At 41.1% G+C, this 18,307-nt stretch overlaps 2 protein-coding genes across 2 annotated transcripts in view; one reads left to right on the top strand and one right to left on the bottom strand.

The window, feature by feature from the left end:
* Positions 1 to 6,641, bottom strand: part of Dzank1 (double zinc ribbon and ankyrin repeat domains 1) — a 48,472-nt gene extending 41,831 nt beyond the window's left edge. The window contains exons 1-3 of the mRNA XM_038330784.1: positions 6,538 to 6,641; positions 5,018 to 5,134; positions 3,032 to 3,185 (exon numbers count right to left, since the gene is read on the bottom strand). Coding sequence (XP_038186712.1) covers positions 3,032 to 3,185; positions 5,018 to 5,126 — 263 coding nt within the window. The 5' untranslated portion in view covers positions 5,127 to 5,134; positions 6,538 to 6,641. The remainder of the gene's footprint in view (positions 1 to 3,031; positions 3,186 to 5,017; positions 5,135 to 6,537) is intronic.
* A 189-nt stretch (positions 6,642 to 6,830) lies between these two features.
* Positions 6,831 to 17,556, top strand: Polr3f (RNA polymerase III subunit F). The gene is made up of 9 exons (XM_038331891.1): positions 6,831 to 7,178; positions 7,899 to 8,016; positions 10,180 to 10,247; positions 11,200 to 11,267; positions 12,129 to 12,241; positions 13,933 to 14,076; positions 14,282 to 14,389; positions 15,747 to 15,938; positions 17,133 to 17,556. The coding sequence occupies exons 1-9, from the start codon at positions 7,117 to 7,119 to the stop codon at positions 17,208 to 17,210; spliced, it is 951 nt and encodes a 316-aa protein (XP_038187819.1). The 5' UTR covers positions 6,831 to 7,116; the 3' UTR covers positions 17,211 to 17,556.
* The last annotated feature ends 751 nt before the right edge of the window (positions 17,557 to 18,307 follow it).

The following is an 18,307-nucleotide window of genomic DNA, read 5'->3' as shown; positions in this document are numbered from 1 at the left end:
TTTCTTGAGACAAGACTTCTCTGTAGAACCTTGACTGTCCTAGAACTTGCTCTGTAGATCAGGCTAGCCCCAAACTTAGAGATTCACCTGTCTCTGCCTCCCAAGTGCAGAGATTAAAGGTGTGAACCACCAAGCATGGCCTCCACTTTGTTTTTTAAGAAGAGTCTCTCAATGAACCCAGGGTTCACCAATTCAGCTAAGCTGGTGACCAATGAGCCCCCGAGACCCACCTTTGCTGCTACTACAGCTGGAGTTACAGGCACATTTTATTCACCCAGGCACAAACTCTTGAATTCTGAATTAAATCAACTCTGAAATTCTAGTAACGAGGACTAATAAATAAAGAAAAGTCGGAGAGCCACATAACTAAGGTGACACTGACTAAATGATTAAGTAGGATTAAAATCTTCAAATCTCTGTGGTGATAATCTTGTCAACTTAATTGGATTGAGAAAGGCCTAAAGGATTAGTAAGGCACACTTTGGGAATGTCTGAATGCTGTGTCTTGACTTAATCTGTAGATCATTCCCTTGATGAATTTATAATATGGTGGAATTATTGGTGAAAAGGAAAAGGCAGGAGGTGTCTGACTAGAATAAGCAGGTCACCAGGAGGCATGTCCACAGAGACTACATCTTGCCCTGGTCCCTTCCTGTGTTCCTTTTCTTTGTTCTCTGATGGTCTTCTCTTTCCCATCTTGATTGGGCTGACACCTCTGAAACCGAGTCCAAGTAAGTCCTCCTTTTTCAAGTGTTCTCAGGTATTTTGGTCATTGTAACACAAAAGTAACTATTGGTTTCCAAGTCCTGTGTTCTTTCTACACTCAGCTACTTCTGCTAGAATTTTCTCCCTGTCTTTGCTGCCTGTGCACATGGCATTCAGATCTCTCCATTATATTGCCTCCTGAACAGGGTCTGTATACAACAAGTTTGAATCATGGCCTCCAGGTGTGTGTGTGTGTGTGTGTGTGTGTGTGTGTGTGTGTGTGTATATATAGATTTATATCATTTACATATATATCTTTAAAATACAGATTTAATATGTTAGGCTGTGTGCGTGTGTGTGTGTGTGTATTTCAAGGAGCTACAGATGGGGAGCACTGTGAGCTACTCTGATTACCTACTTATATTTGCTTTATCAACCTTGGTTGCAAAACTGGGGGTCCTTCATGAGTCTACTGAAGAAAATATTATTCTCAGAGGAATCTGAGTTCCCAAACACTTGTGCTGAAAGCTCACAGTAGAATTGTATAGCAAGTTCCTCTGAGATGAAACATTCTCACTTGGAGGGAAGCTTGTTGGGACTTAGGATGTTCTAAAGGAAGGTGAAACATTCCATCCTGCAGGGCACCTGGTAAAAACTCAGAAGTAAAGAACTCAGTAGCTTCAAAAATGCCCCAAATAAACTACTAGGCCCCTCCTTCCCCAAGCTTACATAAGAAGTAAGGACTGCTGGGAAGTGCTCTCAGACAAGCAGAGCTGACTAAAAGAGGCTCGGACTGGCTAAACCACCTGGTAAAGGCAGAGGCCAGCGGAGCTGCCTGGAAGACATTCTCTGACATACCAAGCTGCCTGCAAGTTGGCTGTAAAGTGTGCTCCAGGGCTCCAAGATTCACAGGCTGTCACCCACCCTGGGTGGGCGTTGGTGGTGAGGCTGTCTTTGAGTCATTTCTGTTCTTGCAAGCTCCCCACCGCACACACTCATGTTCTTGTAAGTAACCCAATAAATAATAAAAAAAACGTTGTTTCGTAAAGCTGGGCTTTGGGAGCATCTTTACTTTGGTCTGTGTTTTGTTCCCCATCTGTGGTGAGTAAATGCTTGTTCACATCTATTACTCTGTCACAGAACTCCATCCTTAGTTCCAGACAGGTTTTGCTTCTGCTTGGCTTTATCTGTTGTGAGCCCTATGTGAGGTCAGTGGTGGAGGACAAACTACACAGTCGCTGCCAACGCATGACAAAGTACGATGATGGGGCAGGACACCGTTGACCACAAGGAGGCTTTTAAAGAAGCAGAGGGTGAGAGGACACTGGGATTTGATGTCAATATAGGCCACCAAACTTTGACCACCCCCCCCCTTCCTGACTTGTTCCCCAGTTCTCTGCTCTTCTCATCCGACTGTGTTCTTTCATTCCTTCCTTACTCTGATGGGAAACCTTCTCCCCAGGAAATAAGGAAATGTTAAAAAAAAATTATCAATAAGAAAATAATCAAGTCTATTTATGGTAACTCATACCTTTAATCCCAGCACTCAGGGAGGCAGAGGCAAGGATCTGTGAGTTTGAGGCCAGCCTGGTCTACAAAGTGATTTTCAAAACAATTAGGACTGTTACACAGAGAAATTCTGTCTCAAAAAAACCAAAATACATACATACATAAATATTCTTAAGAAAGAAAATGGGAGTAGGAGAAGAAGGATTTAGGAAAAAGAAAGTGGCTAATGACCTTCAGGTTGAAACAGCAATAGCTTTGAACATCAACTAAGTCAATACAAAATGAAACAAAGAATGATGTCATATCCCAGGGAATAAAAGAACCATCCACCAAACGGCACTTTCCTTAGAGCCAAAGGAAGCTCTTTAGAAAGCTTTTCCTCCCAAGTACTCCAGTGTGGAATTTAAAATAAAAATGTTATTAATATATGTAATATTTATTGAGTTATATACTTATGATTTATGGACTTTATACCTCAATAAAATGCAAATAATATAGGTACTAAAATTAACATAACTTTTTCTTTAATGTCCTTCTAACACATTGGTTCTCCTAAAAACAAATAAATAAAATTAGAATATAATGTAGGTGGGAATGGTGGCCCATGCCTTTAATCCCAGCATTTAGGAAGCAGAAGCAGGTGGTTCTCTGAGTTCAAGGACAGAGTGGTCTACAGAGAGAGAGTTCCGGGATAGTCAGGGCTATATAGAGAAACAAAAAATAACAAACAAACAAACATACATACACACACACACACACACACACACACACACACATATATCTCCATAATTATTTGCCTACCATGCTCTTAACTTACTTAGAGACGGCAACAGCTTTAACTTGTATTTTCCCATCAGGCAGAGTAATAGGTTTTATATACTTGAATGTATTATTTTCACCAGAACCAACTTTCTTTAGGAAGTCAGGCTTGCTGCCATCCAGGGTGTAAAAAATGTTGACATCTGGGGTGTCTGAAAAATCCAGAACAGGATAATCATAATTAACACTGAAATAACAAGTCCCTGTGTAACAATAATCTGTTAATAACAAAGAGACACACACACTGAGTAAGTGATAATGATCCTGCTGCCTGTGCCAACACAGGGCTTTGCATGAATGAGCTCACTTCGTGAATTCGTTCACATTACTGGATGAGGTAGGTCCTACACTGTACCCATTTTATAGGTGGCAACGGAGTGCCTGAGCGATTAATAAACTTGCTAAATGACAAAAGATTTCCATTGCTCACATAGTGGCTCACAGCTCTGTTAACTCCAGTAGCAAGGTATCCAATGCCCTCTTCTGGCCTCGGTAGGTACTAGGCAGGCATGTGGTACACAGGCATACATGTGCAAAACACCCATATGCATAAAATAAAAATATTCTTAAGAAAGAAAATGGGAGTAGGAAAAAGAAAAATATTTAGTTGAAAAGAAAATGACTAAGGACTTCCAAGTTGAAATGTCAGTAGATTTGAACATCGTAATATGTGCAAAATTTGTTGAGCTATATGCTTATAATATGTGGTTAACTTCTGCTGGGCTGAGTACTCAGTCCATAATCTTGAACCACTGTGCTTCACTCCCTTTCCTCCTCCCAGAGGTTCCTCCTCCCAACTATCAAGTCTTTAAAGAAAAAAGCCTAGATTCTGCACATGAAAAAAACCACTTGGTATTTTTCTTTCATTCATTTCTTATTTGTTAATTTTGCAGCAACGGGGACTGAACCCAAGACCTTGGTCATATTCAGCACTTCTCTGTTGTTAAATCAAACTCTCTTTCTTCTTTCATCCCCCCTTCCCTCTCCATATATATATGTGTATATATATATATATATATATATATATATATATATATATATATATATATCCAATTATCTCTATTTCAATCTCTCCAAAGGTAGCAGAGATTGGCCTCAAATAATTCACTGTTCTCCTATCTTGGCCTCCCTAGTGTTGGAATAAAGGCATTTACATTGGGTTATTATTCTCTTTAGTATTTAACAGTGGGATATTTTTATTTATTTGACATTTAAACATTAGAGAATATAGAACCACCATCTATATTATCATAGTCCAATAATAGTCTTCTAAGAGTTATAAGCCCTTATGTAAAACCATTAAACATGTTAGCCTTTCAGATAAAAGATGTTATAGTAAAATATGCATCTTATTCTTGGAAATCTTGGACTAGAGAGCCTGGAGGCAGCTCTACAAATGCAGATAAATACTTTTTATACATTTAAACTATCAAAATTAAATAGATACATATGTAATTAAAATCTAAAAGCTTTTTAACACAAATATCTGTTCATATGTCTTAGCTATAAAATTTCTTTACATAGATTATTTATATGCATATAAACAGGTTTAATATTAAATACTACTTAATATTAAATACTACTACTAATACCTTGTTTTTGTAATAGTTAAGATTTATTTATTTATTTTTGTTTTCTCGAGACAGGGTTTCTCTGTGTAGCCTTGGCTGTTCTGGAACTCGCTCTGTAGATCAGGCTGGATGCAAACTCGGAGATTCACCTGCATTCCGAGTGCTGGGATTAAAGGCATGCACCACCACCACTGGGCTAAGCTTTATTTTATTGTAAGATAAATCTTGTGTACCTCACATATACCAACTCAATATGCCAACGAATATATACCCGTATACAGCAACTCACTTAACCCTCACAGTGGCTCCAGGTGGTAGATAATAGAAAACATACAAAGATATAAATCAGCAACACATGAATACAGGGCATGAAAATGCTATTTTAAGCAATTAAAAATGCACAAGATTCCTACCAGATTTCATTTCCAAAAGAGTATTGGTATCAATCTCATGGTTGGCTTTTCCAGGCTGGGGCACTCGCAGTGGTATGATCTGAGGAGCACACACTGAGCCAGCAGTCATGTTTTCTCCTTATGTAAAGAAATTAAATTAAGAATTCCATCATGAGCCTGTATCTGAACACAAAGACTACAGAGTACCATTTTTTTTAAAATGCAGCAAGCCAGTGAAACCTGACGAGAACATCATTAATGCGCCACCTACTGGTAATGCCCATTTAATAAATGAAATGATGATTGCATCTCAGCTGCAGATCTGCTGTTGGGTCGTCACGTACATGCTTTCCATCTCAGAAAGGCACACAGATGAATTCGACAGGAGACAGGAGCTGCTTGGAATGGGCAGGTTAACTGAATGAGGCAGAACAGTATCCACGCTAATATTCTGACCTCGGTTCCTTCAAGATCATTCACTCTTCACTGCCCTCGGTTAGTGCAAACATACACACTCATTCTCCCGACTTCAAGGCAGCTCATTACATAAAGGGAACAAGGAACTTTGCATGTAGCATGAATTATTTATTTAGAGTCAACTTTTAAAGGGAGTTCTAAGCCCACAGTCTTCCCTTTGCCGTTGCAGTATATTGCGTATCTGAAAACTGCAAAGACTGCAGAGCATGAATTCTCAATAGAAAGGAAGTTGACGTAGATATAAATCAACAATCACAAGATTCCTATTCGCTCTATTCCTACTCTGTTTCGTAAACAAGCACCACAACAGGAGCCTTATGCGTCTTTTCTTTGAGGTGGGGAGAAGCCATCTTGGCACAGCATTTGCACGTCGCATTGCTGTTTCAATTATTGCTACGTGATTATTCAGTTATAATGTTCATATCCATCCTACTGTTATAGTCAACATTTTCACCCTCATTATTATTTACAATTTTTCATGCAACAATTTGTTGTTTGATGGTGAGGCTATTTTTTTTTTAATTTTGGTAATTGGAATTCTGATAATGTTTCTCTGAACATCTTTGCGTTTTGACATACCTTGTTCTGAAAAGTGGAATAGATTTAAAAGATCAATTTCCAGTTTGTGGGCTAATAATAATAATAATATATAAAAAACACCACAGGTACGTCATCGTTCAAAAATGAGGCTGGACGTGGAGGGATCTGCCTATATTCACATTTTTTTTTCGAGAAAGAATCAGTTAAAATAAAAACAGCCAAAAACTAGATTCTAAATAAACGCAGTTGGATAGAGACTCATTTGCTCACGGTTAGCTATTAGCTGCCCTTGGAAGGCTGCGGTGGTCAATGGCTCTCACGCGAAGGAGATAGAGAAGGCTGATTCGTTAGGTCCAAACCGCAGCCTGTTGTCAGTGTCCTGCCACCAGCATCTCCCAACATCCTTCTCCTGGACCATCTCCTCACTGCCCACACCAGGACCCGCCGCGTCAAGCCCTCGGTCTCGCGAAGCAGTCAGAGACGCCTGGATCCCTCCCAACCGAGTATGCGGCCCTCCTCCTTACCCTCCTCCAGCCTCAAGGACGAGATGAAGACCCTCCAATGCACCTTAGCCGCCGCCAACCGGGTGTCTAGTCTCCTGCGCCGCACGACTGCTCCTCTGCTGCAGCTTGGGTTACCACCGACGCTGCAGGTCGCGCCCCGCCCACCGCGAGTCGAGCAGATGATTGGCAGGGAAAACGATTTCCTAGCAACTAGCCCCGCCCTTGTCTCCGGGCCGCGGAGTCTGTCTGAAACCCGCCCCCAGCTCCGTGGGCGAGGCTTTGCTGTAGGCATCCAATAATATGCCTTCTCGGCGGCTGGAAGGGCCTAAAAGAGTGCACCCCTATTTAGTGTACGGGGGCCCGAGCCTTTAATCGGACAGGCTCTGAAATTTGGGATAACAGAAAGAGAGCCTGTGGCGACACCTCTGAGCAGAACGGAACAGGCAAACCTCGGACGCCCCAAGCCGACTCGACGAAGAAGGCCCGGCGCGACCGGACGAAAAAGGCCCCTAGCTCACCCGGCGCGCTCCTCCTCCGGTACTCGGGGCTATCAGCGCGCTTCCCGGGGAGATTTTTCCTCTAGTCTGGAAAACCGCCCTTATGGCAGAGGTGAAAGTGAAGGTGCAACCGCCGGACGCGGATCCGGTGGAAATAGAAAACAGGTAATGCAGTGCAGCCGGACCCCTTCTCTCGCAGTCCCAGGGAGTGACCGGAGCAGGCTGCGTGAGCACGCGGGAGCTGGAATGCGGGGTTCTACTCCTCCCCCCCTTCCCCCCTCCCCCGACTAGGGAGAGCAGAGCTATTCAGTAGCTGAAGAGCAGCGTGACAGCTTGGAACTTTATGTAACTGGCATCGCCAGGATTCTGTTATAGTAGTGAGGACACTCTTGGAACCTGGACGTTGGCCTGAATGCCTGAAAAGAGACCTGTGTTTGCCCCTTGGGCATGTTCGAATTCATGTTCGGTTTCAGGATTGCTCGGTGGCGAAGGGAAATTACATAGGAGAACGTTCGGGCAAAATCAGGGTTCAGTTTATGATCACAAAGCATCATTGAGTCAAGTAGATTCAGCGAGTGCCTTAAAGCTAATACTCCTTATAGCGCACAAATAGTTTTAGGTTATAGCGTAGGTAAAAGACAGCAACTTTCTCAACAGTTGTGGGTAATGAGTTTATTACTACTAAGGCGATATTCGAAATTGTTTGGAAGGGATAATTTTGCAGACAGATTCCAGTTACGGTAAATCACCATATCCTATCTCCATCTCTGTATTCCACATTTGCCCATTGATAGCATTTTCAGCTTTAATATCTAGCTATACTGCATTTCCTTCTTTCGCCCTTTGAAAAAAGCTAACATAAATCATTAATACCTTTATTCCTAGAATTATAGAATTGTGCCACCAGTTCCCTCATGGAATCACAGATCAAGTAATTCAAAATGAAATGCCTCACATAGAGGCCCAACAGCGGGCAGTGGCCATCAATAGACTGTTGTCTATGGTAAGGTGAATTCAATGAATTTGTGTAATTTGTTGGCTATTATGGTTTTCATTGGTTCCTGTCACATAATTGTGATGGTTAACTTTATGTGCCAAATGGCAGGGACGTGAGATTCTTAGATAACTGGCTATAGGCTGTTTCTGGGATGTTTGGGAATATGGAAGTATTTGAATCGCTGAACTGAGTAGAAGGTGAGTGGGCACCATCCAATCTAGCGTCAGCCTAAGCAGAACAAATAGATGGAGGACAGAGGAATTTACTCCAGACCTGCTTTGACTTCCAGTACCAGTCTTCTATCTTTAGCACTCTTGTTCTGAGGCCCTCAGAGTCCATCTACAGCCCTTGACTGTCCATCTCTAACACTAGTGCATCACTTCTAGACCGCTGATCTGTGCAACTGGCCTTGTTGAGTCTCTAGCTCGCAGGAGGTAAATTACAACAGTTCCCGCTCACCGTAATCACATGAACTAATAACAGCACGATAAGCCTCTTTTTTGTGAACCAGTGCGCTAATTGTAAAGCCAAAAACTGTGACTTGATTCCAAACCAGGGAAAAGGTTCGGCTGTCTGAGTGGAAAGACGAAAGAGAACATAATTATTTGCCATTTGGCAAGGTGAAGAAACTACATGCAATTCTGTTATAATTAATTATATTGGCTTAATTAACACAAGGCACACATGGATGTAATCTGTTCTCACCTTCTTTTGCTTTCTGCTGCTAGCGTTTAGCCATTCCCTATAAAATATTTCCACTGTGATTTTTCTGTGCGTTATCACATAGCCTATTCACTGGGTATCACAATGTCACTCTGAGCTTTTCAAGAGCAGGAAGAAGTACAGCCCCAGCTTCCAGGGACAGGGCAGTGGAATTTTCAGTGAAGCCCAAGAACCTGGAGCCCTCATGCCTCTCCTCCAACTTTTGAGAAACACTCCACCAAGTACTGCCCCATGCTTGAAATCTCTTCCTGAGGGCCTCTCCATTTTATTAGTGGTTCGTTAAGAGCCCTGCCATGACTTGTTTGCTTTTTAAAACTTCCAGCCTTGTCTTCTGTCTGGCTCTAGATGGCGAGATTTTAGGTGAACCTTTTGTTAAGCTTTAGTCTTCACCTTTTGGGATGAGAATTTGGCAGACTTTCTCTGTGAACTGGTAAATAAAATATCCTTTGTGATTCATCTGGTTTCTGTCATGACTGTATCACTTGCCATTTTAACAAGAAGCAGCCATGAGTCATGAACAGTGATATGTAAACGGTGGGCATGGCTTTTTTCTGATGAAATTTTATTAGTTAAAAAAAAAAGCAAGTGGTGGCCTAGTGACTTCTGTTTTCACCCAAAGAAAAAAAGTGTTGGGGATTTCTGGGCTTCCTTTTTCTGTGTAGAATGACTCCTTGTCCTTTAGGGCTCAGCTTTTCTGCTTTCTCCAGGATCCCCAGTTGGGCCACAGTCCTTTCTCTGAGTGTGCATCCACCCTTGTTTCCTGATGCTAACTGGATAGTATCAACATCATCTGTGTGCTTCCTTTTTAGAATTTGTTTTGGCCCGAGAGTATAGCTCAGTGGTAGAACACTCACCTAGCTTGCATGATGCCCTTTATTCAATCCTCAGACTTATAATTATATCAGCAAATTGTCCCCTTAAGCAGCTGTCTTAATATTGGTACAATACAGGTGTTTAGTAAGTGACTAGAATAGGCTGAGTAAATGACAGAAGGAAACTTCTGAGTTGAGTTTTGTGATCCCACTCTGCCATTTGGTGAATTGGGGAAGGAGGTAGGGTGTTGCAGTTTGTCCAGTATGTAAACATGTTTTACAGTCTAACGCACAGTAGGGCTCCCTCTTGGCTGTAGTTTCCTATAACTGCTGCAAGCCCAGTGATGCACACATGTTGATTCTCTTAATGCTAGACCCAAGGAGCTTCTAAAACATGGTAGAATACACTTTAATCTTACTTTGCTTCATTATATAAAATACCAACACTGAAGACCTTTTGTTCATTGGCTCGTCTTTTTGCCTAATTCTCCTATCACAGAATTAATATTGTACATTTGAATAAATAGTTTAGTCTGTATAATAAACACATTTAAAACTATGTTGACACTTACCATTGGAATTGATGTATTTCCAAAGTAATTAACGACAATTTTCTATTTTAAAAACACTTTAGGGTCAGTTGGATCTTTTAAGGAGTAATACAGGCCTTTTATATAGAATAAAGGATTCTCAGAATGCTGGGTAAGTAAGCACCTGGTTTTTAATTTTAAGCAAATTTTGATTATTGTAAAAGTAATGTATGTATTAGAAAAAAAAGCTAACATAGTAGTAACAGGTATTGTGGCACAAACCCACATCTCAGCACTTGGGAAGTAAGGCTGAAACTTTAGTGCCATCCTTAGCTACACAGATTAATGATATTAATGCATGTGAGTATTATGTGTCTGTCTGTCTGTCTGTCTATACATAATGTAGCTAAGTGTGGTGCTGCACACCTATAATCCTGACACTTGGGGAACAGAGCTAGAAGGATCATGAGGTGGAAGACAGTTCAGGCTATAGATCAAAAGTCCCTGCCTCAAAATCAGAAAACAAAACAAACAGATGGAAACTCATACCATTCCTCCTTTCTGTCCTGTGTTCCATTTCCCAGAGTAACTGTTCCTGGTAATTTCCCCTAGATACACTAAAATATTCATAGGTGATTATATATTTATATATTATTTTCTTTTTTGTCTAACTTTTTTAAAGAATTTTTTTATTTATTTTAACTTTTACTTTATGTGCATTGGTGTGAAAGTGTCAGATCCCCTGAAACTTGATTTACAGACAGTTGTGAGCTGCCATGTGGGTGCTGGGACTTGAACCCGGGTCCTCTGGAAGAGCAGTCAGTGCTCTTAACCACCAAGCCAACTCTCCAGCCCCTATTCTTTTCTTTTTTTAAAAAAAACAAAACTGGGTCATGCTATCTATACTGTTCTGTAACTTGAGTTTTTTTGTTTTTGTTTTTGTTTTCTCTGTACTTTGTATATCTTTTCGTTTTGGTACACACAGCTGTCTCATTCTTTTTGAGGTAAGCCCTTTTGCAAAAAGTCAGTGTGATAGCCTGTCTGCCAATTAACTTAAATAGTTATGCAGATGATAGCACAGCCCACGTTTTTTTCCTTTTTTAATTCTGCTTTATTCCCTGCAGTAAAATGAAGGGGTCCGATAACCAAGAAAAACTAGTCTACCAAATCATAGAGGATGCAGGGAATAAAGGTGAGCACATGAAGGATGACTCATTGTCTTTAGGTCTAGACCTAAAGTGTCTTCCTTATTCTGTTTATTTTTAAAGAGAGGATCCCACTATGAAGAGCAGGCTTTCTATATCATCTTTCCTTATCTTTCTGAGTGGTGGGACTGCAGGCATGCCCTGTCACATGGAGCTAAGCACCTGTTTCGTATATATTCTCTTTCTGTATGTACAACTTTCTTTCTTTGATAGAAAACTCATGACTTCCCACAATGGGTGCTTAAGGAGAGTAAGAACCACAGCCTTATTTTTTTCTGTCTTACAAATGGAATGTTGTTTTAATAATAAAAATACATGCATTGAAACTTCTAAACTAATGTTTTGTTTTGTTTTTTGGTGGTTGAAGATGGCAGATGACCCTAACCTAAATTTAAGTTGTTTCACTTTTACAGTGAAACTCTCAGAAAATTGCGATTAGGTAAACAATTGGTTGAGAGATTGGATTTAAGTTAATTCAACAGCATTCATGCTTTTTCCATTACAAAAATGTCTTGTTATATATTTTTAGAAGATGCCCCACTAGGTGATGAGGCACCCTTTATCCTAATACTCTGAAGGCAGAGGCAGGTGGATCTCAGAGTTCATGGTCACCTTGATCTGTTCAGCAAGTTCCAGGCCAGCCAGGGCTGCATGGTGAAGCCCTGTCAAAAACCAAAAAAAACCGCACTGACGTGCCAAGCAGTTTCCAGTTAGAATATAAGCATACACCTAGTTACTGGCTCTTGTACTTTTGTTTCTTTATCTAATTTTTTTTTTTTTTTTTTTACAAAACTGTTACAAAATTTTGTGCTAAAGGATGTGCTGTCAGCTTTCCTACTTTCTTACAGGAATATGGAGCAGAGATATTCGATATAAAAGTAATTTGCCATTAACGGAAATCAACAAAATTCTCAAGAATCTGGAAAGTAAAAAACTTATCAAAGCTGTGAAGTCTGTAGCAGTGAGTAGTTGGATTTCTAGTTTCCTCCGTATATCCACTTAAGTAAGCTGTTCCAGCTGGGTTTTCACCCTTTGTTCTTTAATTCGTGTGAGATTTAAGACAGTGGTTTAAAAAGGACTGAAAATTTAACTCCTGCTGTGCTGACTTGCAGCTGCCACTGTCTCGCCTCTGCCAAACTTTTTACCAAACGTGTACTGGATTCTGCAGTAAGAAAGTCTGCAGCCTTGAGTACGCTTCCCAATTTTCATGTTGTGTGAGATAGCTCGGTTATCCTAGCACATTATCTTACTCAGCAGGTGTCTATTGATTAGGCTGTGGCAGGTATATATAAGTAACAGTCAGCAGAGAAAGATCTCTTTCCTGTGTCTCCATACCATGTTTGTGGTTGGTCTTTCCTTTCCTTTCCTTTCCTTTCCTTTCCTTTCCTTTCCTTTCCTTTCCCTTTCCCTTTCCCTTTCCCTTTCCCTTTCCTTTCCTTCCCTCTCCCTCCCCCCACCCCCATCTCTCTATCTGGAATATTCAGCAATAAAAAGATGACCTATCATGAAGACATGGAGTGACCTTATGCCTATTGCTTGGTGTAAGAAGGCATGCTGACAAGGTAGCACACTAGGTGTTGCCAACCTGGTGACTTTGTGGGAAAGTAGAATGTTAAGACGGTAAAAAGACAAATATTTGCCAGTCTTGGGAGTAGGGTCCTAGGCAGAATTGAGTAGATAGAGCACAGAAAATGTTTGGTGGCAGTTAAACTATTCTATATAACAAGATGGTATCTATAGACAGCACAGAGTAGTCTTAATTGTACTGCTTTATTTTATTTTGAGAGCGAAGTCTAGTAATATAACCAGGGCTGATCTGGAACGTCTCGAATGCAGAAATGCAGGATCTTGGCGGATCTCTGTGAGTTCGAGACCAGCCTGGTCTACAAGAGCTAGTTCCAGGACAGGCTCCAAAAGCCACTGAGAAACCCTGTCTCGAAAAACAAAAAAAAAAAAAAAGAAATGCAGGATCTTTTCTGCCTTAGCCGCCTGAGTGCTGGAATTTACATGTGTGCCATCATGCCCAGCTGTCTGTATCATTTTATAACTTTTTAAAAGCTGCTTAGAAATTAGGAGGATGCCAGAGTGGGATGTGGAATGTATAACTAGAAACCAGGGGTTTGGGTATGACTCAGCAGTTACAAACATGGCTGCTCTTTCAGAGGAAGAGTACCTACATGGTGACTCAGCCACCTGCAACTCCATTCTAGGGAAATCTGACACCCTCTTCTAGCCTTTGTGGGTAACAGGCATAAACATACACAAATACCCACACACATTAAGTAAATGATTTTTTTTTAATTTAAAAAAATAAATGTGACAGAATTTTAGAAATCACACTGCTAGGGGTTGAAGGACTAGGACTACCTAAGTACTTGTAGAAATGAATCTTTTCCTTCCTGTGAGACTCCTGATCCTACTTATTGTACATAGAGAACCATGGGCAGGGCTGGCTTCAGTATAGTTCTGACTTGGGTTAGAGCACTATCCAGTTCTGCCCCCAAAGCGGCCCTCACTTTGAGATGACTGTCCCAAGTTCGATAACTGCTATCTTTGCAGTAATTTTGTACATCTAAAACTTATAAACGCAGTTTTCAGGTTTAGTTTCTGAAAAGCATTATAAACAAATGATGTGTGTATATTCTTTCCTAGGCCTCCAAAAAGAAGGTTTATATGCTCTATAACCTACAGCCAGATCGATCTGTGACTGGCGGAGCATGGTACAGTGACCAGGATTTTGAATCTGAATTTGTTGAGGTGCTTAACCAACAGTGTTTCAAATTCCTACAAACCAAGGTGAGGTCATTAAGGAAACATCAAGAGCCTTTAAAAAGCTGCTTCTTGAAAAATTTACTCTTGTATTTCATATTTTATAAGATTGAAAATCCTAACATTGGAAGTTTTTACTAAATATGTGCTGCTGTTGGTGTGGCACATACGTGTGAACTTCAGAAAGCACTAACATGCATTCTTGCTTGAGTCTCTTGTTCTACCCTTATAGGCAGAAACCGCAAGAGAAAGTAAACAGAATCCAATGATTCAGAGAAACAGCTCGTTTGCTTCATCCCATGAAGTGTGGAAGTACATCTGTGAATTGGGCATCAGTAAGGTCAGAACTTATACTTTCTACACTGTCTTCCTCCCCGGCTATATTACAGTGTATTTGACCCAGCCCCCCTTTCATGTACACATTCTGCTGAGCCCACTTTGGAAAAGCACTATCCTAAAGTAGACAGAGGACCTCCTGGTGAGCTGATTCTGGCTGAACTATTCTTGAGCACAGTCCGAGCTGTGCCGTTCACCACCCAAAGTCAAAGTGTTCTGATAAGTTCTTGAATGTGTGACAGTTGAGCTTGTCACATTAGTGTCACTTATTGATACTGTCTTACTTAATGAAATGTAAACGGTATCATCAGCACCCTTTTGAAGACCTTTACATAAAGACACTGATGCCAGGTGGTGGTGGGTGGCACAAGCTTTTAATCCTAGCAATCAGGAGGCAGAGGCAAGTGGATCTCTGTGAGTTCAAGACCAGCTTGGTCTACAGAGCTAGTTCTAGGACAGCCAAGGCTAACAGAAAAACCTTGTCCCGAAAAACCAAAAAAAAAAAAGACACTGATGTTTTTCATGATCAGCAAAGAAGCCAAAGTGGCATTTGGACAAATAATTTTTACTTCCTGGTTTCTAGATTTTTTTTCACTGATAAAAGATTAGGAACTAGAATTATTTCATGGCTCAAGTGTCTCTCTGCTTAAAGACATTTTAAGAATCTCCATCAAGGGGACTGGAGGGATGGCTCAGAGGTTAAGAGCATTGCCTGCTCTTCCAAAGGTCCTGAGTTCAATTCCCAGCAACCACATGGTGGCTCACAACCATCTGTAATGAGATCTGGTGCCCAATTCTGGCCTGCAGACATGCACACAGACAGAATATCGTATACATAATAAATAAATAAATATTTTTTTTTTTTTGAAAAAAAAAAAAAAAAAGAATCTCCATCAATCGGGAGGCAGAGGCAAGTGGATCTCTGAGTTCCAGGAGCAAGTTCTAGAACAACCAGGGCTACACAGAGAAACTAATCTCATAGGGGATTTCTTCTTTGTGGGTTTTGGTTTTGAGTGACGCTAGGGATTGAGCCCAGGGCTCATGCTAAGGACATGCCCTGCCCCTGAGCTACAATGCCAGCCTTTTTTGTGGTTTTCTTTTATCGAGGTGTCCCAACCCCTCCTTCCTTCCCATCAAATTCTTGCCCCCCCCAAATCCTACCTCATAAGAGGTGTGAGTTTTTTGTTGTTTTTTAAGACTGGTGAGGATATCAGTGTGAGGTTCAGCATGAAGTTAGAGCTGTCCTGAGTACTTCTGTGCTTGGGCTAATGTATGTAGACTGTTGCCTACTCCCTTTGTGCCTTCCATTATTCTTGTCCACGTTCCCTTGTCCTCTCAGTATGCTAACATACCCCTTCTAGGTGGAATTGTCCATGGAGGACATCGAGACCATCCTGAACACACTCATTTATGATGGGAAAGTGGAGATGACGATCATTGCTGCAAAGGAAGGCACTGTTGGCAGTGTGGACGGACACATGAAACTGTACAGGGCAGTCAACCCAATCCTCCCACCTACAGGATTAGTCCGGGCGCCCTGTGGACTCTGCCCCGTAAGTAAAGCTGCCTCACTCTGTCCTTTCATCGCCACCATATGCAAATGCCACCTAGAGAAGCAACAGGCACACCAGCTTTCCCACCAGCCATCCAGACTGCCACAGGCTCTGGATGACAGACCGTTAATGGACAGGTCTTACATTATTTCTTGCAACATTGAGGGTAGGGACATGCCCTTCTGTTCTTGACCCTGAAATGGATATATTTTCATTGGGACCAACCATTTCTCCTTTGTAGGGAGGGAAATGAAGGTTGTTGAGAAGTTTCGCTACCATGAGCGAAACTTATTCTAATCCTCCTGTGTCCTTGGAGCTAGTGGCATCATTTCCCATAAAGAGTGAGGGAACCTAGGGCTAAGTATAGCTCAGTGGCAGCAGGGCCTATGCTCAGTGTACACAGGGCCTCTCACCAGGTTTCCCCTGGTGCCCTCCCCTCGGAGAAAGAAGAAACTCAGACTTAAGCAGAAAATATTACTTCAAATACTTAGCAGTCATTCCTAAGTGGTTCACCAACACCGGGCTGGACATTCTGAGGCTAAAAAGAGCAAAAACACTCCCTGTTCCCGTGGCATGGGATATTCTTGGGCTGCTATTCTGCCATATTCATTATGTTAACCCTTGACCTTACCCGTAAGCTCATTGTGACCCAGTTTCAACTCCTAGACAAAAGCCAACATCCTGGAAATTCTACTTAGCACCCTTCAAAGACAGTTAAACATGAAATAACCTTCAATTTAGTAGAAATTAAGTTGTCCATAAGTATAGGACTCATTTCCTTTTACCCAGTGGGCAGGTGAGTGAGGTCACCTGTATGTACCCTGTGTTAATAGGGCCTCCATGCCAGATAGGATAGTGCACACCTTTAATCCCAGCAGTTGGGAGGCAGAGGTAGGCAGAGCTCTGAGTTTCAGGCCTGCCTGTTCTATATAGTGAGTTGCAGGACAGCTGGGTTACATAGTAAGACCCTGTCTCAGAAAAACAAACAAACAAATAAACAAAGCAAACTAAAAATGAAAGGCTCATAGTTAACAGTGATCACAAAGCAGGCACAGTTACGGTGTGCTCTTATAGTCCCAATACCTTTCAAAGAGTGTTTCCTTTTCCTTCTGTTAATACTGCTTTAAATCAATGAGGCTTTGGTATTTTAAAACTTCAATTTGAATATGAACTTTTTATATGTTTCTTTTAAAGGTTTTTGATGACTGCCATGAAGGTGGTGAGATTTCACCATCTAATTGTATTTATATGACAGAGTGGCTCGAATTTTAATAGAGAGCTGTGAATCTTACTTACATTTGGCAAATGAATTACTTGGAGAGCAAATAATTCATGATGGAACATCCAATTTCTTTGAAAGCATACTTCACAATGATGGATACTGACTTGCTGCTATGAAAATGTATTTATTTATGAAGACATAACACAAAGCAAATGAAATTTAATAAAGTTTAATAGAGAAGTCTCTTCTGCAGTACGAAAATAACTTGAAGCTCTGGAAGACCAAGGAAAAAGGAGCCACCAAATACTGTGATAACAGCTAGAGCGTGAAGATACACGCTTAAAGTTACTTCTTAAGGTTTTCATTGAAACTCATCGTATCAGGTTTATTACCACAGTTTCTGTTTGTTTTTCCTGGGTTTCACTGAGAAATTACAAGTGGTGCAGCAGGGAGCTGCTGATGGGAGTGTGTGCAGACCTGGGGTGTGAAGGTAGAGTGGACATCCCTTTCCACACTGTCGGGTTCTCCTCACCTCGGTGCCCTTTCACCCCCACATGCTGTTGTCTGGGACATGTCTTCAGCTCAGTGATACTCCATCCTAAAAGGGATAATCTCACAAGTCCTTCATTCTTAAGGCTGTAAATTTCTCTGTATGGCTTAATTTTACTATTTGCTGAAATTTTTTCCAGATTCTTACTTTATGTCTATAGCATGGTCCTCTCTGCCACCAGCATCAAATTCAAATTTTGTAATCTAAACCCTGTGTGGAATGTGATAAGTAGGACCTTTGGAAGGTGAGAGATGGTGAATGTAGAGTCTTCATGAGTAGAATCGGGGCCTGCACAGAAGAGACCCAAAGTGTTCTGTTGGCCTCTGTTAGGTGAGAATACAGGGAGAAGAATAAGGAAGTGGGCACTTGTTAGATCGTATATCTGCCAGCGCACTGGACTCCCCCACTTTTTGAATCATGATAACTAAATATATTTTCTTGATAAACCATCAATCTATAGCAGCAGTTCTTAGGTTGAACAACCCTTTCAAGGGGTTGTCTGAGACCTTCAGAAAACACAGATATTTACATTACAATTTATAACAGTAGCAAAATTACAGTTATGCAATAGCAACAAAAATAACTTTATGGTTGTGG

Source organism: Arvicola amphibius, chromosome 5 (genome assembly GCF_903992535.2).
Source record: "Arvicola amphibius chromosome 5, mArvAmp1.2, whole genome shotgun sequence".
Classification (NCBI taxonomy): domain Eukaryota; kingdom Metazoa; phylum Chordata; class Mammalia; order Rodentia; family Cricetidae; genus Arvicola; species Arvicola amphibius.
Note: the sequence above shows the minus strand (reverse complement) of the source record. Positions and strands in the feature narration are given on the sequence as shown.

What these genes read in the sequence shown, in the direction of transcription:
- Polr3f (XM_038331891.1), top strand. Translation starts at nt 7,117, where the DNA reads ATGGCAGAGGTGAAAGTGAAGGTGCAACCGCCGGACGCGGATCCGGTG. An exon ending in CCGGTGGAAATAGAAAACAG is followed by an intron (nt 7,179 to 7,898) that starts GTAATGCAGTGC and finishes CTTTATTCCTAG; the next exon opens with AATTATAGAATTGTGCCACC. An exon ending in TCAATAGACTGTTGTCTATG is followed by an intron (nt 8,017 to 10,179) that starts GTAAGGTGAATT and finishes AAAACACTTTAG; the next exon opens with GGTCAGTTGGATCTTTTAAG.